The following is a 23,371-nucleotide window of genomic DNA, read 5'->3' on the forward strand; positions in this document are numbered from 1 at the left end:
CATGTATCGTGAGATTTTGAGTGCAAACCTCCTTCCATCAGCAAGGGCATTGAAGATGAAACGTGGCTGGGTCTTTCAACATGACAATGATCCAAAGCACACCACCAGAGCAACGAAGGAGTGGCTTCGTAAGAAGCATTTCAAGGTCCTGGAGTGGCCTAGCCAGTCTCCAGATCTCAACCCTATAGAAAACCTTTGGAGGGAGTTGAAAGTCCGTGTTGCCAAGCGAAAAGCCAAAAACATCACTGCTCTAGAGGAGATCTGCATGGAGGAATGGGCCAAGATACCAACAACAGTGTGTGGCAACCTTGTGAAGACTTACAGAAAACGTTTGACCTCTGTCATTGCCAACAAAGGATATATTACAAAGTATTGAGATGAAATTTTGTTTCTGACCAAATACTTATTTTCCACCATAATATGCAAATAAAATGTTAAAAAAACAGACAATGTGATTTTCTGGATTTTTTTTTCTCAGTTTGTCTCCCATAGTTGAGGTCTACCTATGATGTAAATTACAGACGCCTCTCATCTTTTTAAGTGGTGGAACTTGCACTATTGTTGACTGACTAAATACTTTTTTGCCCCACTGTATATATATATGTAGTGCAATAATGCGGCAGTGACACAGGAAAGTTCAAAGCAAACGTATTTAATGTCCAAAACTCACAGAATGAACAGCACACGATATCTTCCGGATCGTAGCCGGGGCGTCACTAAAGTCTGTATCCAAGACCGGTCACCAAGGGTGACTGCACAACCAAATCATGCTGAAGGGTGCCATGCGTTTGCTGCTCTTGGCTGTGTGCTACCTCATACATGCTGGTTGTTGCAGAGCCATCTGCTCTGCCACTTGCAAACAAACACTGACACACCCAAACCCTTTACTGCAGGGTTTTTAAATGGAAATTTGTGGCCATGGGCTGCTTGTAAGACTCGGTCTGGAGGGAGCGAACTGCCCCACTACCATCCTGCAGTTCGCTCCAAAAATAAATGCCCATGCTGGGTTTTCTTAAATCTGCCTTGGACAAAAAGCTTGCCCAAGACCAGACTTACTTCTATTCTGCACTGCAACAACAGCTATACCTGTGACAGAAATGCACTCCAGCGTCCTTAATACGCTTCTATGCGCATCCTGGGGGATCTATACCGTCCATCGCATATAATACCCGTCACTGCCTCACAATATATATATATATATATATATATACACTCAGTATATATACTATATATATACTAGTGTGTGTATATTTCCTTTGAAAACTATATGTAAATAACAGAAAATTGCTCTATGTGAAGGCTTATGTTAAAATGGCACTGCATTCGGATATAAATCGGATGCTACGTGTGATAAATCGGATTGTACTCACATGACACTTGGATTAAACTTGTGCGACTCTCGTCAGGGAGACTCGGACCGATTTTTCATATGATTAGTGTGACACCCGCCATATAGCCTTGTAGATAGGGGCAGTATTATAGTAGCTATATTATTGTACATTGAAGCAGTATTATAGTAGTTATATCCTTGTACATAGCAGCAGTATTATAGTAGTTATATCCTTGTACATAGGAGTAGTATTATAGTAGTTATATTCTTGTACATAGGGGCAGTATTATAGTAGTTATATCCTTGTACATAAGGGAAGTATTATAGTAGTTATATTCTTGTGCATAGGAACAGTATTATAGTAGTTATATTTCTGTATATATGAGCATTATTATAGTACCGTAGTTATATTCTTGCACCCAGGGGCAGTATTATAGTAGTTCTCACTTACCATGCCCGACATGCATACCAATCACAATGATTATAAACTACAAGGAACTAAACCACAAATCACCAGAGCAAAATTTAAACTTTACAAATACTTAGTTTTATTGACCTTAAGGTACATCATGTCTTGCGTTAATCACATCCAGAGATGCATTAGCATGTTGTTTCCTATTACTCCTCACATACTGCGTTCTATGCATTGTATGTAAAATTATGCATTTGAAGTAAAACTATGTACTTTTTTTTTTGGCGTCTTGGTGATCCCACTTCATATAAAACTTGTGTTTAGCCGACAAACTAACTATGGAAACTATATTATTACTTCTAATGTTGATGAGGTCTTCTTTTCCTGGTGTGATCACTTAATTTACGTGACTTTATCTTTGACTCTTTCTTTATTTTCAGTATTGGCATTATTGGCTTTTCTATGCCAGGTTCTCCTTTCCCTTTGAAGTAATAGGAAGAGTTCAGGACAGTCTGGATGAACTTTGCTTCATCAGCCTTCTGCAAGAGGCTTCGTCTAGAAGCATTTGGGTCTACATGGGATGATTGAGACTCTACTACGATGACGTTCTCCTCAATTGTACTCCTCACATGCCTCTTGGCTCTAATTCGAGTGGGTAATGAGAGATTTAGGGCCTTCTCTGAACAACTAGGCAACACTTTGACCTTTTTGACAAGACTTCTCAAGGCCAAGTAAGAGAAGTTTTCATCAGTTTGAGTTGCCTTTTCTGCTAAGACTACTTTTTCTTGGCTTCCAGTGCCGGATTGGTAAACGCTATTGCCTGTAAGACAAAACTGGTAAAGCAGTCGTGGAGGGTTTGGGCTTCCCAACGAGTCCGTTATGCCACTGCCCTGCTTCTGGCCGAGAGGTGGGGAGTCTCCGCTGCTACCATGGGATGACGCAAACTGTTTCTGAGTAATAAATAGATCTTGACTGTTATCGGACACGCCGCTCACAGCTTCTGGTTTCTGATGGCCATTGGGCATGGTGTTACTTTTTATCTTGGGCCGTGATGTTGGAGAAGACAGCGGAGTACTGGTATACATGTGACTTTGATGTAGTGACACTGAATGTTTTTTTCTTCGTTGATTGATCCCATCATCATGCCTCAATATCACGTTGTGTATCTGGTCATTTGTGGCCTCTACTCCATTGCTCCTTCTGGACGTTTTTTCACCACTGATGTGTTTTGGAGCAGATGACCAGATTTCTTGGGGCATCTGCTGCTTTTTTTTCTTGTGTTTCTTCACTTTTCCAGATGACTCTGAATGTTCAGATCCCCGATGAGTGTTCTTAGCGTTGTTCTTTTCCTGAGCCAGGATATTCCTATAGGAGTCCATAGTAGCCTTACTCCTCGCTCGCTCCTCTCTCCTTACGGAGCTTGATTTACTGGAGGAGCCATGGACCATGCTTGTGTCTTGTCCTTCATCACAAAATTGGGATATGGTTTCACTCTTGAGTCGAGGTGTGCCACCCATCAGGTGACGCTTGCATTCCTTCCTAAGTTTATTTGTGTTTTCCGTAGTTTTTATAGAATTTCTCAAATAAATTAAAACTGAATGGTCCATCTCCATTATGGGTTCATCCAGCTTTCCAAAAAAAAAGAGAAAAAATAATAATCAGTTACATTCTGATGTTACAGCAAATTATGCAAAAAAACAAAACACAAATGTGAATGTCACGGTTTGTCTACTATGTAGCTATGACAAGACAATGTAATCTGGCTACAATAGCAGCCTGTGAAGGAACAATTTTTTCAACGAGTCCCTCTCTGCAGAGTATAGGACAGTGGGCCCATTGTACGCCAGTGGGCCCATTGTAGGCTAGTGAGCCATTGTAGGCCAGTGGGCCCATTGTACACCAGTGGGCCCATTGTAGGCAAGTGGGCCCATTGTAGGCCAGTGGGCTCATTGAACCTCAATGATGCGTGAGGTGTCGGGATGGCAAAGGGTCCAATATAAATAGGAGCCACAATGGAAATGAGAAGATGGCGAGGAGGAGACTGGGGTGAGTACCTTGTACTGCTGTGGGGCTGGAGGCTTCGGTGCAGAGGTCTGACTCGTATTGTGCGCATTCATCTTTTCCTGAGACGTTTTTGACTCCATGTTTTGCTCTGCTTTGAAAAAATTAAAATATCAACATAAGAATACTGAACCTAATGGGGAGGGGGGAAGGTGTCATTGTAGCCTGCAGTCTGGACTAAACGATGGAGTGACCATGGAATGATGTATGGGCTATGAAGGTCTGCAAACGCCCCATCCCCTTGCATCACAGCCTGGGTACTGCAATGGCTGCATCATACGGGAGTGTGTATACTGCACCCGCACATGATCACTGGGTGTACAGTACAGACCAAAACTTTGGACACACCTTCTCATTCAAAATTTTTTCTGTATTTTCATGACTAAGAAAATTGTACATTCACACTGAAAGCATCAAAACTATGAACTAACACATGTGGAATTACCGTATATACTCGAGTATAAGCCGAGATTTTCAGCCCAAAATTTTGGGCTGAAAGTGCCCCTCTCGGCTTATACTCGAGTCAAGGTGGGTGGCAGGGTCGGCGGGTGAGGGGGTGAGGGCGCTGAGGTATACTTACCTAGTCCCAGCGATCCTCGCGCTGTCCCTGCCGTCCCACGGTCTTCTGTGCTGCAGTTCTTCCCCTCTTCAGCGGTCACGTGGGACCGCTCATTACAAAAATGAATAAGCGGCTCCACCTCCCATAGGGGTGGAGCCGCCTATTCATTCCTCTAATCAGCGGTGCCGGTGACCGCTGATAGAGAAAGAAGCTGCGGCACCGAAGACCAGGCAGAGGGACAGCGCGAGGATCGCCAGGACTAGGTAAGTATAGCATATTCACCTGTCCTCGTTCCAGCCGCCAAGCGTCGCTCCATCTTCCCGGCCGGCGCCTCCATCTTCCCGGCGTCTGCGCTCTGACTGTTCAGGCAGGGGGCGCGATGACGCATATAGTGTGCGCGGCGCCCTCTGCCTGATCAGTCAGAGCAGAGACACCGGGAAGATGGAGGCGCCGGAACGAGACGCCGGGAGCTGCAATCAAGGGAGGTGAGTATGTGTTTTTTTTTTTATTGCAGCAGCAGCAGCGGCGGCAGAGATTTATGTGGAGCATCTATGGGGCACAGTGAACGGTGCAGAGCACCGTATATGGCACATCTATGGGGAAATATGAACGGTGCAGAGCACCGTATATGGCACAGCTATGGGGCACAGTGAACGGTGCAGGGCACCGTATATGGCACATCTATGGGGCACAGTGAACGGTGCAGAGCACCGTATATGGCACATCTATGGGGCACAATGAACGGTGCAGAGCACCGTATATGGCACATCTATGGGGCACAATGAACGGTGCAGAGCACCGTATATGGCACAGCTATGGGGCACAATGAACGGTGCAGAGCACCGTATATGGGGCACAGCTATGGGGCACAATGAACGGTGCAGAGCACCGTATATGGCACAGCTATGGGGCACAATGAACGGTGCAGAGCACCGTATATGGCACATCTATGGGGCACAATGAACGGTGCAGAGCACCGTATATGGGGCACAGCTATGGGGCACAATGAACGGTGCAGAGCACCGTATATGGCACAGCTATGGGGCACAATGAACGGTGCAGAGCACTGTATATGGGGCACAGCTATGGGGAAATAATGATCTATTTTTATTTTTGAAATTCACCGGTAGCTGCTGCATTTCCACCCTAGGCTTATACTCGAGTCAATAAGTTTTCCCAGTTTTTTGTGGCAAAATTAGGGGGGTCGGCTTATACTCGGGTCGGCTTATACTCGAGTATATACGGTATATACTTAACAAAAAAGTGTGAAACAACTGGAAATATGTCTTATATTCTAGGTTCTTCAAAGTAGCCACCTTTTGCTTCGATTATTGCTTTGCACACTCTTGGCATTCTTTTGATGAGCTTCAAGACGTAGTCTTGAAGGAGTTCCCAGAGATGCTTAGCACTTGTTGGCCCTTTTGCCTTCACTCTGCGGTCCAGCTCACCCCAAACCATCTCGACTGGGTTCAGGTCTGGTGACTGTGGAAGCCAGGTCATCTGGCTCAGCACCCCATCACTCTCCTTCTTGGTCAAATAGGCCTTACACAGCCTGGAGGTATGCTTGGGGTCATTGTAGTGCTGAAAAATAAATGATGGTCCAACTAAACGGAAAACCGGATGGAATAGCAGGCCGCTGCAAGATGCTGTGGTCGTATGCCTTCAGTTTTGAATAAATCCCCAACAGTGTCACCAGCAAAGCACCCTCACACCATCACACCTCCTCCTCCACGCTTCACGTTGGGAACCAGGCATGTAGAGTCCATCCGTTCACCTTTTCTGCGTCGCACAAAGACACGGTGGTTGGAACCAAAGATCTAAAATTTGGACTCATTAGACCAAAGCACAGATTTGTATTCTTTAGCCCAAACAAGTCTCTTCTGCTTGTTGCCTGTCCTTAGCAGTGGTTTCCTAGCAGCTATTTTACCATGAAGGCCTACTGCACAAAGTCTCCTCTTAACAGTTGTTGTAGAGATGTGTCTGCTGCTAGAACTCTGTGTGGCATTGACCTGGTCTCTAATATGAGCTGCTTTTAACCTGCGATTTCTGAGGCTGGTGACTCAGATAAACTTTTCCTCAGAAGCAGAGATGACTCTTGGTCTTCCTTTCCTGGGGCGGTCCTCTTGTGAGCCAGTTTATTTGTAGAGCTTGATGGTTTTTGCAACTGCACTTGGGGACACTTTCAAAGTTTTCCCAATTTTTCGGACTGACTGACCTTCATTTCTTAAAGGAATAATGGCCACTCGTTTTTCTTTACTTAGCTGCTTTTTTCTTGCCATAATACAAATTCTAACAGTCTATTCAGTAGCACTATCAGCTGTGTATCCACCAGACTTCTGCTCAACACAACTGATGGTCCCAACCCCATTTATAAGGCAAGAAATCACACTTAGTAAATCTGACAGGGCACACCTGTGAAGTGAAAACCATTTTCGGTGACTACGTCTTGAAGCTCATCAAGAGAATGCCAAGAGTGTGCAAAGCAGTAATCAAAGCAAAAGGTGGCTACTTTGAAGAACCTAGAATATAAGACATATTTTCAGTTGTTTCACACTTTTTTGTTAAGTATATAATTCCACATGTGTTAATTCATAGTTTTGATGCCTTCAGTGTGAATGTACAACTTTCATAGTCATGAAAATACAGAAAAATCTTTGAATGAGAATGTGTCCAAACTTTTGGACTGTACTGTATATATAGTGCACCTCCATGATCACTGGGTGTGTATATATCTACTATATAATTGTCTAAGGGTCACTTCCGTCTTTCTGTCTGTCCTTCTGTCTGTCCTTCTTTCTGTCATGGATATTCATTGGTCGTGGCCTCTGTCTGTCATGGAATCCAAGTCGCTGATTGGTCTCGCCAGCTGTCTGTCATGGCTGCCGCGACCAATCAGCGATGGCCACAGTCCGATTAGTCCCTCCCTACTCCTCTGCAGTCAGCGCCCGATGCCCGCTCCATACTCCCCGCAGTCACCGCTCACACAGGGTTAATGCCAGCGGTAACGGACAGCGTTATGCCACGGGTAACTCACTCCGTTACCGCCGCTATTAACCCTGTGTGACCAAGTTTTTACTATTGATGCTGCCTATGCAGAGTCAATAGTAAAAAGATGTAATGTTAAAAATAATAAAAAAAATAAAAAATCATTATATACTCACCTTCCGCTGCCTTTCTCGCTCCTGGCTACGCTCCGGTGACTGCTCCATGCAAGCGGCAGGTTCCGGTGGCAAGGATGGTATGGAGAAGCACCTGCCATGACGTCACGGTCATGTGACCGCGACGTCATCACAGGTCCTGCGCGCCTGCGCGGGAACAGCCTGCGTTGACGTCATGGTCATGTGACCGCGACGTCATCACAGCGCCTGCGCGAGGACCTGCCATGACGTCACGGTCATGTGACCGAACTACAAGGGGCCCTCGGAAGGTGAGTATATGTTTATTTTTTAACCTGTGACATACGTGGCTGGGCAACAAACTACGTAGCTGGGCAATATACTACGTGACTGGCCAATATACTACGTGGCTGGGCAATATACTACGTGGTTCTGTGCTGTATACTACGCCGCTGTGCAATATACTACGTGGCTCTGTGCTGTATACTACATCACTGGGCAATATACTACTTAACTGGGCAATATACTACGTGGCTGGGCAATATACTTCGTCGCTGGGCAATATACTACATCGCTGGGCAATATACTACGTGGCTGGGCAATATACTACGTGGCTGGGCAATATACGTGGCTGGGCAATATACTACGTGACTGGGCAATATACTACGTGGCTGGGCAATATACTACGTCACTGGGCAATATACTACGCGGCTGGGCAATATACTACGTCACTGGGCAATATACTACGTCACTAGGGAATATACTACGCGGCTGGGCAATATACTACGTGACTGGGCAATATACGTGACTGGGCAATATACTTCGTGACTGGGCAATATACTACGTGGCTGGGCAATATACTACGTGGCTGGGCAATATACGTGGCTGGGCAATATACTACGTGACTGGGCAATATACTACGTGGCTGGGCAATATACTACGTTGCTGGGCAATATACTACGTGGCTGGGCAATATACTACGTGGCTGGGCAATATACTACGTCACTGGGCAATATACTACGCGGCTGGGCAATATACTACGTCACTGGGCAATATACTACGTCACTAGGCAATATACTACGTGGCTGGGCAATATACTACGTGACTGGGCAATATACGTGACTGGGCAATATACTTCGTGACTGGGCAATATACTACGTGGCTGGGCAATATACTATGTGGGCTGTGCAATATACTACGTGGACATGCATATTCTAGAATACCCGATGCGTTAGAATCGGGCCACCATCTAGTATATATATATATATATATATATCTATATATATATATATATACAGTGGGGCAAAAAAGTATTTAGTCAGTCAGCAATAGTGCAAGTTCCACCACTTAAAAAGATGAGAGGCGTCTGTAATTTACATCATAGGTAGACCTCAACTATGGGAGACAAACTGAGAAAAAAAAATCCAGAAAATCACATTGTCTGTTTTTTTAACATTTTATTTGCATATTATGGTGGAAAATAAGTATTTGGTCAGAAACAAAATTTCATCTCAATACTTTGTAATATATCCTTTGTTGGCAATGACAGAGGTCAAACGTTTTCTGTAAGTCTTCACAAGGTTGCCACACACTGTTGTTGGTATGTTGGCCCATTCCTCCATGCAGATCTCCTCTAGAGCAGTGATGTTTTTGGCTTTTCGCTTGGCAACACGGACTTTCAACTCCCTCCAAAGGTTTTCTATAGGGTTGAGATCTGGAGACTGGCTAGGCCACTCCAGGACCTTGAAATGCTTCTTACGAAGCCACTCCTTCGTTGCCCTGGCAGTGTGCTTTGGATCATTGTCATGTTGAAAGACCCAGCCACGTTTCATGTTCAATGCCCTTGCTGATGGAAGGAGGTTTGCACTCAAAATCTCACGATACATGGCCCCATTCATTCTTTCATGTACCCGGATCAGTCGTCCTGGCCCCTTTGCAGAGAAACAGCCCCAAAGCATGATGTTTCCACCACCATGCTTTACAGTAGGTATGGTGTTTGATGGATGCAACTCAGTATTCTTTTTCCTCCAAACACGACAAGTTGTGTTTCTACCAAACAGGTCCAGTTTGGTTTCATCAGACCATAGGACATTCTCCCAAAACTCCTCTGGATCATCCAAATGCTCTCTAGCAAACTTCAGACGGGCCCGGACATGTACTGGCTTAAGCAGTGGGACACGTCTGGCACTGCAGGATCTGAGTCCATGGTGGCGTAGTGTGTTACTTATGGTAGGCCTGGTTACATTGGTCCCAGCTCTCTGTAGTTCATTCACTAGGTCCCCCCGCGTGGTTCTGGGATTTTTGCTCACCGTTCTTGTGATCATTCTGACCCCGTGGAGTGGGATTTTCGTGGAGCCCCAGATCGAGGGAGATTATCAGTGGTCTTGTATGTCTTCCATTTTCTAATTATTGCTCCCACTGTTGATTTCTTCACTCCAAGCTGGTTGGCTATTGCAGATTCAGTCTTCCCAGCCTGGTGCAGGGCTACAATTTTGTTTCTGGTGTCCTTTGACAGCTCTTTGGTCTTCACCATAGTGGAGTTTGGAGTCAGACTGTTTGAGGGTGTGCACAGGTGTCTTTTTATACTGATAACAAGTTTAAACAGGTGCCATTACTACAGGTAATGAGTGCAGGAAAGAGGAGACTCTTAAAGAAGAAGTTACAGGTCTGTGAGAGCCAGAAATCTTGATTGTTTGTTTCTGACCAAATACTTATTTTCCACCATAATATGCAAAAAAAAAGATAAAAAAACAGACAATGTGATTTTCTGGATTTTTTTTTCTCAGTTTGTCTCCCATAGTTGAGGTCTACCTATGATGTAAATTACAGACGCCTCTCATCTTTTTAAGTGGTGGAACTTGCACTATTGCTGACTGACTAAATACTTTTTTGCCCCACTGTATATATATCTATATATATATACAGTTGTGGCCAAAAGTATTGACACCCCTGCAATTCTGTCAAATAATACTCAGTTTCTTCCTGAAAATGATTGCAAACACAAATTCTTTGTTATTATCTTCACTTAATTTGTCTTAAATGAAAAAAAACACAAAAAGAATTGTCCTAAAGCCAAATTGGATATAATTCCACACCAAACATAAAAAGGGGGTGGACAAAAGTATTGGCACTGTTCGAAAAATCATGTGATGCTTCTCTAATTTGTGTAATTAACAGCACCTGTAACTTACCTGTGGCACCTAACAGGTGTTGGCAATAACTAAATCACACTTGCAGCCAGTTGACATGGATTAAAGTTGACTCAACCTCTGTCCTGTGTCCTTGTGTGTACCTCATTGAGCATGGAGAAAAGAAAGAAGACAAAAGAACTGTCTGAGGACTTGAGAAACCAAATTGTGAAGAAGCATGAGCAATCTCAAGGCTACAAGTCCATCTCCAAAGACCTGAATGTTCCTGTGTCTACCGTGCACAGTGTCATCAAAAAGTTTAAAGCCCATGGCACTGTGGCTAACCTCCCTAGATGTGGACGGAAAAGAAAAATTGACAAGAGATTTCAACACAATATTGTGCGAATGTTGGATAAAGAACCTCGACTAACATCCAAACAAGTTCAAGCTGCCCTGCAGTCCGAGAGTACAACAGTGTCAACCCATACTATCCGTCGGCGTCTGAATGAAAAGGGTCTGTATGGTAGGAGACCCAGGAAGACCCCACTTCTAACCCCGAGACATAAAAAAAGCCAGGCTGGAGTTTACCAAAACTTACCTGAAAAAGCCTAAAACATTTTGGAAGAATGTTCTCTGGTCACATGAGACAAAAGTAGAGCATTTTGGGCAAAGGCATCAACATAGAGTTTACAGGAGAAAAATCAAAGAAAAGAACACGGTCCCTACAGTCAAACATGGCGGAGGTTCCCTGATGTTTTGGGGTTTGCAGCATAATGTAGGGCCCAGTGTGAGAAAGCTGGGTCTCCCTCAGAGGTCATGGGTCTTCCAGCAGGACAATGACCCAAAACACACTTCAAAGTGCACTAGAAAATGGTTTGAGAGAAAGCACTGGAGACTTCTAAGGTGGCCAGCAACGAGTCCAGACCTGAATCCCATAGAACACCTGTGGAGAGATCTAAAAATGGCAGTTTGGAGAAGGCACTCTTCAAATATCAGTGACCTGGAACAGTTTGCCAAAGAAGAATGGTCTAAAATTCCAGCAGAGCATTGTAAGAAACTCATTGATGGTTACCGGAAGCGGTTGGTCGCAGTTATTTTGGCTAAAGGGTGCGCAACCAAGTATTAGGCTGAGGGTGCCAATACTTTTGTCTGGCCCATTTTTGGAGATTTGTGTGAAATTATCAATGTTTTGCTTAATTCTCTTTAAGACAAATTAAATGAAGATAATAATACCAAAGAATTTGTGATTGGAATCATTTTCAAGAAGAAACTGAGTATTATCTGACAGAATTGCAGGGTTGTCAATACATTTGGCCACAACTGTATATATAGTGCACCATTATCACTGGGTGTATATAGTGTACCCCCCATTATCACTGGGTGTATATAGAGCCCCCATTATCACTGGGTCTGTATATAGTGCACCTCCACATTATCACTGAGTGTGTATACAGTGGTATGGAAAGTATTCATACGCCTTTAAATTTTTCAGTTTCATTGAAGCCATTTGGTAAATTCATATAAGTTCTTTTTTTTCTCATTAATGCACACTCTTCACCCCATCTTGACTAAAAAAAAACAGAAATGTAGTAATTTGTGCAAATTTATTAAAAAAGAAAAACTGAACTGTCACATGGTCATAAATATTCAGACCCTTTGCTCAGTATTGAGTAGAAGCACCATTTTGAGCTAGTACAGCCATGATACTTCCTGGGAATGATGCAACAAGTTTTTCACACCTGGATTTGGGGATCCTCGGCCATTCTTCCTTGCAGATCCTCTCCAGTTCCGTCAAATTGGATGGTGAACGTTGGTGGACAGCGATTTCTAAGGTCTCTCCAGAGATGCTCAATTGGGTTTAGGTCAGGGCTCTGGCTGGGCCAGTCAAGAATGGTCACCGAGTTGTTCTGAAGCCACTCCTTTGTTATTTTAGCTGTGTGCTTAGGGTCATTGTCTTGTTGGAAGGTGAACCTTCGGCCAAGTCTGAGGTCCAGAGCAGTCTGGAAGAGGTTTTCATCCAGGATATCTCTATACTTGGCCGTATTCATGTTTCCTTCAATGACATCCAGTCATCCTGTCCCTGCAGCTGAAAAACACGCCCATAGCAAGATGCTGTCACCACCATGTTGGGATTGTATTGGGCAGGTGATAAGCAGTGCCTGGTTTTCTCCACACATACCACTTAGAATTTTCACCAAAAAGGTCTATCTTTGTCTCATCAGACCAGAGAATCTTATTTCTCAGAGCCTGGGAGCCTTCATGTGTTTTTCAGCAAACTCTATCTGGGCTCTCATATGTCTTGTTTACTATACACAGGTCTCCGCAGTCTTGCACTGAGGAGAGGCTTCCGTCGGGCCACTCTGCCATAAAGCACTGACTGGTGGAGGGCTGCAGTGATAATTGACTTTGTGGAACTTTCTCCCATCTCCCTACTGCATCTCTGGAGCTCAGCCACAGTGATCTTGGGGTTCTTCTTTACCTTTCCCACAAGGCTCTTCTCCCACGATTGCTCAGTTTGGCTGGACGGCCAAGTCTTGGAAGACTTCTGGTGGTCCCCAACTTCTTCCAATTAAGGATTATGGAGGCCACTGTGCTCTTAGGAACCTTGAGTAGTGCAAAAATTCTGTTGTAACCTTAGCCAGATCTGTGCCTTGCCACAATTCTGTCTCTGAGCTCCTTGGCCAGTTCCTTTGACCTCATGATTCTCATTTGGTCTGACATGCGCTGCGAGGTCTTATATAGACAGGTGTGTGCCTTTCCATATCAAGTCCTATCATTGTAATTAAACAGAACTAAACTCCAATGAAGAGTAGATACATCTCAAGGAGGATCACAAGGAAATGGACAGCATGTGACTTAAAATATGAGTATCTGAGCAAAGGGTCTGAATACTTATGACCATGTGATACTTCAGTTTTTCCTTTTTATTTTTTTATTAAAATTGCAAAAAAATCTACATTTGTTTTTTCCAGTCAAGATGGGGTGCAGAGTGTACATTAATGTGAAAAAATTAGCTTGTTTGAATTTAACAAATGGCTGCAATGAAACAAAGAGTGAAAAATGTAAAGGGGTCTGAATACTTTCTGTACCAACTGTATATAGCGCACCCCCACATTATCACTGTGTGTATACATAGTGCACCCCCCCATTATACTGGGTGTATATATAGTGCACTCCCCACCACCACTGGGTGTATATATAGTGCACCCCCATATTATCACTGGGTGTATACTGTATTTTTCGGATTATAAGACGCACTTTTTTCCCCAAAACATTTTGGGGGAAAATGGGGGTGCATCTTATAATGCCGATATACCTTACCGGTACCGTTCCTGGAGGCCACAGGCTGGGATGAGAGGGTGTCTGGCGGTGCTGCAGGTGCCCGGCACTGCTGCAGGGGTGTCCGGTGCTGCTGCAAGTGTTTCCAGTGCTGCTGCTGATATTTTGTGAAAGGCCAGAGCCCCTGAGATGTCATCTCCAGCGATCTTAGTGCCGAGATCTCCATCTTTGCATGCACTGCCCCAAGCTGCCATTTTCCACCGCACAGGAAACCATGGAACTACGGGGGCTCTGGCCTTTCACAAAATGTCGGCAGAGCCCCCCGCAGCAACACCAGAGACGCCCGCAGCAGCACCGGAGAAACCCGCAGCAGCGCTGTACACCCCCGCAGCAGCGCCGGGTACCCGTAGCACCACCAGAAACCCCCGCAGTAGTGCCGGACACCCACGCAGCAGCACTGAACACCCCCGCAGCAGCGCTGGGCACCCGCAGCACCGCCAAAAACCCCCGAAGTAGTGCCGGACACCCACGCAGCAGCACTGGACACCCCGCAGCAGCATTGGACACCCCCACAGCAGCATCCGACACCCCCACAGCAGCATCCGACACCCCCACAGTAGCACGGGACACCCCCGCAGCACCGGACACCCACCGCACATCGGAACACCCCCTCATCCCAGCCTGCAGCATCACTCCACACATGCCTCCTCCAGCAGCGACCCTGGGACCCCGCTTCACCGCAGCCATAACTCCTGGTAAGCAATAAAACGCATGAATTATAAGAAGCACCACCATTTTACTAAAAAAAAAAAAGTCCTATTTTTCTCCTCAAAATTTGGGTTGTGTCTTATAATCCGGAGCGTCTTATAATCTGAAAAATACGGTATATAGTGAACCCCCACATTATCACTGGGTTTATATATAGTGCACCCCCACATTATCACTGGGTGTATATCTATATAGTGCATCCCCCCATTATCATCGGGTGTATGGGTGTATATAAAGTGCACCCCCAACCATTATGACTGGGTGTATATATAGTGCACGCACACATTACCACTGGGTCTATTTGTAGTACACACCCACATTATCACTGGGTGTATATATAGTGCACCCTCCATTATCACTGGGTGTGTATATAGCGCACCCACACATTATCACTGGGTGTATATATAGTGCACCCACACATTACCACTGGGTGTGTCTTTAGTGCACCCTCCATTATCACTAGGTGTGTATATAGTGCACCCCCACATTACCACTGGGTGTATAAATAGTGCACCCACACATTACCACTGGGTGTGTCTATAGTGCACCCTCCATTATCACTAGGTGTGTATACAGTGCACCCCCACATTACCACTGGGTGTATAAATAGTGCACCCACACATTACCACTGGGTGTATATATAGTGCACCCCACATTATCACTGGGTGTATATATATTGCACCCCCACATTATCATTGGGTGTGTATATAGTGTACTCTCCATTATCACTGGGTGTATATATAGTGCACCCACACATTAGCACTGGGTGTATATATAGTGCACACCCACATTATCACTGAGTGTGTATGTAGTGTACCCCCCATTATCACTGGGTTTATATATATAGTGTACCCCCACATTATCACTGGGTGTATATATAGTACACCCCCATTATCACTGGGTGTAATAATAATTAATAATCATTTTATTTCTATAGCACCAACATATTCCGCAGCACTTTACATTTTAGAGGGGACTTGTTCAGACAATAAAAGACATTACAGCATAACAATAATCACATAAATCAGCAGACACAAGAGGAATGAGAGCCCTACTGCTCACAAGCTTACCAACTATGAGATATATTGTGCACCCTCACATTATCACTGGTGTATATATAGTGCACCCCCACATTATCATTGGGTGTATATATAGTGCACTCCCCCATTATCACTCGGTGTATATATATATAGTGCACCCCCACATTATCATTGGGTGTATATATATAGTGCACCCCCACATTAGAACTGGGTGTATATAGTGCACCCCCACATTATCACTGGGTGTATATATATATATATATATATATATATATATATATATATATTTATATTATATATATGTATGTATATATATATATATATATATAAATAAATAAATATATATATATATATATATATATTGCACCCCACATTAGAACTAGGTGTATATAGTGCACCCCCACATTATCACTGGATGTGTATATATAGTGCACCCACACATTATCACTGGGCGTATATATATATATATATACTAGATTGTGGCCCGATTCTAATGCATCGGGTATTCTAGAATATGCATGTCCTCGTAGTATATGGACAATGATGATTCCAGAATTCGCGGCAGACTGTGCCCGTTGCTGATTGGTCGAGGCAACCTTTATGACATCATGGTCGCCATGGCAACCGTTATGACATCATTGTCGCTGTGCCCGTTGCTGATTGGTCGAGGCCTGGCGGCCTCGACCAATCAGAGACGCGGGATGTCTACGTCCTTTATGACATCATCGTCGCTGTGCCCGTTGCTGATTGGTCGAGGCCTGGCGGCCTCGACCAATCAGAGACGCGGGATTTCTACGTCGATGCTGTGCCGGTCTCTGATTGGAGAGCAGGGATTTCCAGGACAGACAGACAGACAGAAAGACAGACAGACAGAAAGACAGACAGACAGACGGAAAAACCCTTAGACAATTATATATATAGATATATATATATATAGTGCACCCCACATTAGAACTGGGTGTATATAGTGCGCCCACACATTATCACTGGGTGTATATATATAGTGCACCCACATATTAGCACTGGGTGTATATATAGTGCACCCACACATTATCACTGGGTGTGTGTGTATATATATATATATATATATTAGCTGAAGAGCCCGGCGTTGCCTGGGCATAGTAACTAACTGTGGTTAGTTAAAACACCTTACTTCTCTCATTTTCCCCTTCACGCCTCTCATTTTCCCCCTCACATCTCTCATTTTCCCCTCACTCCTCCTCTCATTTTCCCCCTCACATCTCTCATTTTCCCCCTTACATCTCTCATTTTTCCCCTCACATCTCTCATTTTTCCCCACACCTCTCATTTTCCCCCTCACATCTCACATTTTCCCCTCACTCCTCTCATTTTTCCCCTCACACCTCTCATTTCCCCCCTAACACCTGTCATTTTGACCTCACATCTGTCATTTTTCTATCACTCCACTATTTTCTCCTCACTCCTCTCATTTTGCACTCACACATTTTCATTTTCACTTCACTCCTCTCATGTTCACCTCACACTTCTCATTTTCCCCTCAGTATATACCTATATCATCTCCCCTGTATATAGTATATACCTGTATATCATCTCCTCCTGTATATCGTATATACCTGTATGTCATATCCTCCTATATATAGTATATACCTGTATGTCATCTCCCCTTTTATATAGTACAAGCTTTGTTAGGCCGGGATCACACACAGCGAGATATGGCAGAGTATCGCAGGTTAAAACCAAGCTCTGGCATCGGCACTCCAGAGCGGAGTGTGCGGCCGCATAGCAATACATGGAGCTGCGCGCTCCTCTCCGGAGTGCCGATGCCAGATCTTGTTTTTAACCTGCGAGACTCGGCTGTATCTCGCTGTAGTGTGACTCCGGCCTTATACTGAGAATGTCCTTTGTTGCCTATATTTACAGAGCTCAGATTAATTAACTGTAGCAAAATAGAAGCTGAGCTGTGATTGGTTGCTATTAGCAGCATGATAAATCCCCAGCCAACAGAAAGCCCTCCCCACTGGCAGTATATATTAGCTCACACATACACATAATAGACAGGTCATGTGACTGACAGATGCCGTATTTCCTATATGGTACATTTGTTGCTCTTGTAGTCTGTCGGCTTATTAATCAGATTTTTATTTTTGAAGGATAATACCAGACTTGTGTGTGTGTTTTAGAGCGAGTTTCATGTGTCAAGTTGTGTGTGTTGAGTTGCGTGTGGCGACATGCATGTAGCGACTTATGTGAGATGAGTTTTGTGTGGCGACATGCGTGTAGCAACTTTTTGTGTGTTGAGTTGCATGTGACAGGTTAGTGTAGCAAGTTGTGTGCAGCAAGTTTTGCGCATGGCGAGTTTTATGTGTGGTGCGTTTTGAGTATGTGCAAGTTTTGTGAGGCAACTTTTGCATGTGTTGCAACTTTTGTGCATGTAGCAATTTTTCCGCGTGTGCAAGTTTTGCGTGTGGCGAGTTTCCCATGAGGTGAGTTTTGCACGTGTGGCGAGTTTTGCTTCAGCCTAGTTTTGCATGTGGCGAATTTTGAGTGGTGACTTATGTTTTGACTTTTATGTGGCAAGGTTGGTGTATGTGTGGTGAAATGTGTGGTGAGGGTGGTATATGTGTTCAAGCACGTGGTAGTGTGTGGCACATTTTGTGTGTGTGTGTTCATATCCCCATGTGTGATGAGTATCCCATGTCGGGGCCCCACCTTAGCAACTGTATGGTATATACTCTTTGGCACCATCGCTCTCATTCTTTAAGTCCCCCTTGTTCACATCTGGCAGCTGTCAATTTGCCTCCAACACTTTTCCTTTCACTTTTTCCCCATTATGTAGATAGGGGCAAAATTGTTTGGTGAATTGGAACGCGCAGGGTTACAATTTCGCCTCACAACATAGCTTGTGACGTTCTCGGGGTCCAGACGCGTGACTGTGCAAACTTTTGTGGCTGTAGCTGCGACAGTGCAGATGCCAATTTCGGACATACACACATACATACACACACATTCAGCTTTATATGTTAGACTAGATGGTGGCCCGATTGTAACGCATCGGGTATTGTAGAATATGCATGTCCACGTAGTATATAGCACAGCCATGTAGTATATTGCACAGCCACGTAGTATATTGCACAGCCACATAGTACGTATATTGCCCAGAGACGTAGTATATTGCACAGCACACGTAGTATATAATACAGGCCACGGAGTATGTAGCACAGCCCACGTAGTATGTAGCACAGCCCACGTAGTATGTAGCACAGGCCACTGAGTATATTGCACAGCCCACGGAGTATATAGCACAGGCCATGGAGTATATTGCATAGCCACGTAGTATATTGCACAGGCCACGGAATATATACTCACCTTCTGTCCGTAGCTGTCACCGCCGCATGTGCTGCGCGGTTTCCTGCTGTCGTGGCCGTCATCAATGACCATGGCCGTCATCACTGACCGCGGCCGCTAATTTAGTCCCCAGCTTTTGGGTGCAGTAGGCCCAACAGCTCCCATGGTCCCGGCCGGCTCCACCCTCCTCATGGCGACTCCGCCCCCTTTGCAGCGCTTCTGGCCGGGCCTGTACGGAGTGGGCGGGGACTAGCTCTGCATACTTCCTGGCTTCCCCTGCCCTTTTGTCTACGCCCACTGGCTGGCCACGACCAATGAATATCCGCGACAGACAGAAAGAAAAACAGACAGATAGACAGAAAGACTGAAGTGACCCTTAGACAATTATATAGTAGATATATATAGTGCACCCACACATTAGCACTGGGTGTATATATACTGCACACCCACATTAGCACTGGGTGTATGTATAGTGCACACCCACATTAGCACTGGGTGTATATATACTGCTGCGAAGCATGGTTCAAATCCCCTGCCAGTTCGCATCTGGACTGCGCCTGTCGCTGATTGGTCGCGGCCGGCTGGGCGCAACCAATCAGCGAAGCGGTGTTTAAATCCCGCACCAAAATCATTGATTGGTCGCAGTCGGCCGGGTGCGACCAATCAGCGAAGCGGTGTTTAAATCCCACGCCAATATCGCTGATTGGTCGTGGCAGGCCCAGCGCGACCCATAAGCGAAACATGGTTCAAATCCCACGCCAATATCGCTGATTGGTCGTGGCAGGCCGGGCGCGAACCATCAGCGAAACGTGGTTCAAATCCCAAGCCAATTCGCGGCCGGACTGCGCCAGTCACTGATTGGTCACGGCCGGCCGCGACCAATCACCGAAGCGATGTTTAAATCTCGCGCCAATATCGCTGATTGATCATGCACAGCCGGCCGCAACCAATCAATCAGCGAAACAGTGTTTAAATCCCACGCCAATATTGCTGATTGGTCGCGGCCGGCCGGGTGCGACCAATCAGCGAAGCGTGGTTCAAATCCCACGCCAATTCGCGGCCGGACTGCGCCTGTCGCTGATTGGTCGCGGCCGGCTGGGCGCAACCAATCAGCGAAGCGGTGTTTAAATCCCGCACCAAAATCATTGATTGGTCGCAGTCGGCCGGGTGCGACCAATCAGCGAAGCGGTGTTTAAATCCCACGCCAATATCGCTGATTGGTCGTGGCAGGCCCAGCGCGACCCATAAGCGAAACATGGTTCAAATCCCACGCCAATATTGCTGATTGGTCGTGGCAGGCCGGGCGCGAACCATCAGCGAAACGTGGTTCAAATCCCAAGCCAATTCGCGGCCGGACTGCGCCAGTCACTGATTGGTCACGGCCGGCCGCGACCAATCACCGAAGCGATGTTTAAATCTCGCGCCAATATCGCTGATTGATCATGCACAGCCGGCCGCAACCAATCAATCAGCGAAACAGTGTTTAAATCCCACGCCAATATTGCTGATTGGTCGCGGCCAGCCGGGTGCGACCAATCAGCGAAGCGTGGTTCAAATCCCACGCCAATTCGCGGCCGGACTGCGCCTGTCACTGATTGGTCGCAGCCGGCTGGCGTGACCAATCAGCAACGCGGGATTTCCGTTACAGACAGTTAGACGATTATGCACCCACACATTAGCACTGGGTGTATATGCATATAGTGCACCCACACATTAGCATTTCGTATATATATATATATATATAGTGCACCCCCATATTAGCACTGGGTGTATATAGTGCACCCACACATTAGCATTGCATGTATATATATTGTGCACTCACGCATTAGCACTGGGTGTATATAGTGCACCCACACATTAGCATTGCGTGTATATATATAGTGCACCCCCATATTAGCACTGGGTGTATATAGTGCACCCAAACATTAGCATTGCGTGTATATATATAGTGCACCCACGCATTAGCACTGGGTGTATATAGTGCACCCACACATTAGCATTGCGTGTATATATATAGTGCACCCCCATATTAGCACTGGGTGTATATAGTGCACCCACACATTAGCATTGCGTGTATATATATAGTGCACCCCCATATTAGCACTGGGTGTATATAGTGCACCCACACATTAGCATTGCATGTATATATATAGTGCACCCCCATATTAGCACTGGGTGTATATAGTGCACCCACACATTAGCATTGCGTGTATATATATAGTGCACCCCCATATTAGCACTGGGTGTATATAGTGCACCCACACATTAGCCCTGGGTGTATATAATACAGCCCCACACTATTACTGGGTGTGTATATATATATATATATATATATATATATATATATATATATATATATATATATATATATATATATACACATAGTGCACCCACGCATTAGCACTGGGTGTATATAGTGCAGCCCCACATTATTACTTGGTGTATTATATATATACATAGTGCACCCCCACATTATCACTGGGTATATATATAGTGCACGCACACATTATCATTGGGTATATTATATACATACATATATATATAGCACTGGGTGCATCCCCACATTCCGTACCTCATGCTGTTTTTTGCGCCGTTTCTCCCCCGCGGTTTCTGCTGTTCCCGGAGCACTGACGTCACGTTGGTAAACAGTGGCTGGTGAGGGGGCGTGTCCTGCAGAGGGGAGGCGAAAGTGAGCGGCCACGGGTCACCCGGCGGTCAGTGCGGCTCTTGTGAGTCTAGCTCCAGCATCAGCAACACAGTGCGGCAACATAGTGACCTGTGCGGCCTCCTGCACCTCACTACACGCACGTCATCCTCCATCACCGTGTATCATAAGCCCTTTACACTCCATACCTGGCTCATCAGCCCCTACACCTCACACATCAGCCCCTACACCTCGCTCATAAGCCCATACACCTCATACATCAGCCCTACACCTCGCACATCAGCCCCTACACCTCGCTCATAAGCCCATACACCTCATACATCAGCCCTACACCTCACACATCAGCCCTACACCTCGCTCATAAGCCCATACACCTCATACATCAGCCCTACACCTCACACATCAGCCCTACACCTCGCTCATAAGCCCATACACCTCATACATCAGCCCTACACCTCGCACATCAGCCCTACACCTCGCTCATAAGCCCATACACCTCATACATCAGCCCTACACCTCACACATCAGCCCTACACCTCGCTCATAAGCCCATACACCTCATACATCAGCCCTACACCTCGCACATCAGCCCTACACCTCATACATCAGTCCTACACCTCGCACATCAGCCCCTACACTCTACACCTCACACATCAGCCCTACACCTCGCTCATAAGCCCCTACACCTCGCACATCATCCCATACACCTCGCACATCAGCCCCTACACTCTACACCTCGCACATCAGCCCTACACCTCGCTCATAAGCCCCTACACCTCGCACATCATCCCCTACACCTCGCACATCGGCCCCTACACCTCGCACATCAGCCCCTACACCTCACACATCAGCCCTACACTCTACACCTCACACATCAGCCCCTACACTCTACACCTCGCACATCAGCCCCTACACTCTACACCTCGCACATCAGCCCCTACACTCTACACCTCGCACATCAGCCCCTACACTCTACACCTCGCACATCAGCCCTACACCTCGCTCATAAGCCCCTACACCTCGCTCATAAGCCCATACACCTCGCACATCATCCCCTACACCTCACACATCAGCCCTACACACTACACCTCGCACATCAGCCCCTACACTCTACACCTCGCACATCAGCCCCTACACTCTACACCTCGCACATCAGCCCTACACCTCGCTCATAAGCCCCTACACCTCGCTCATAAGCCCATACACCTCGCACATCATCCCCTACACCTCACACATCAGCCCTACACACTACACCTCGCACATCAGCCCCTACACCTCGCAAATCGGCCCCTATATCTCGCACATCAACCCCTACACTCTACACCTCGCACATCAGCCCCTACACTCTACACCTCGCACATCAGCCCTAACACTCCACACCTCGCACATCAGCACCTACACTACACCTCGCACATCAGTCCGTACACCTCGCACATCAACCCCTACATTCTACACCTCGCACAACAGCCCTACACCTCACTCATAAGCCCCTACACCTCGCTCATAAGCCCATACACCTCACACATCAGCCCTACACACTACACCTCGCACATCAGCCCTACACCTCACACATCAGCCCTACACACTACACCTCACACATCAGCCCCTACACGCTACACCTCGCACATCAGCCCTACACCTCGCACATCGGCCCCTACACCTCGCACATCAGCCCCTACACTCTAC

The 23,371-nt window shown here is 46.0% G+C and overlaps 1 protein-coding gene across 1 annotated transcript; it reads right to left on the reverse strand.

Moving 5' to 3' along the window:
- Positions 1–1,857: 1,857 nt before the first annotated feature.
- LOC138658107 (uncharacterized) lies at positions 1,858–21,673 on the reverse strand. Its single transcript, XM_069745647.1, has 3 exons — positions 21,593–21,673; positions 3,797–3,897; positions 1,858–3,370 (listed from the first exon to the last, which is right to left on the reverse strand). The coding sequence occupies exons 2-3, from the start codon at positions 3,884–3,886 to the stop codon at positions 2,102–2,104; spliced, it is 1,359 nt and encodes a 452-aa protein (XP_069601748.1). The 5' UTR covers positions 3,887–3,897; positions 21,593–21,673; the 3' UTR covers positions 1,858–2,101.
- Positions 21,674–23,371: the final 1,698 nt, after the last annotated feature.

This window comes from Ranitomeya imitator, chromosome 1, assembly GCF_032444005.1.
Source record: "Ranitomeya imitator isolate aRanImi1 chromosome 1, aRanImi1.pri, whole genome shotgun sequence".
Lineage (NCBI taxonomy): Eukaryota > Metazoa > Chordata > Amphibia > Anura > Dendrobatidae > Ranitomeya > Ranitomeya imitator.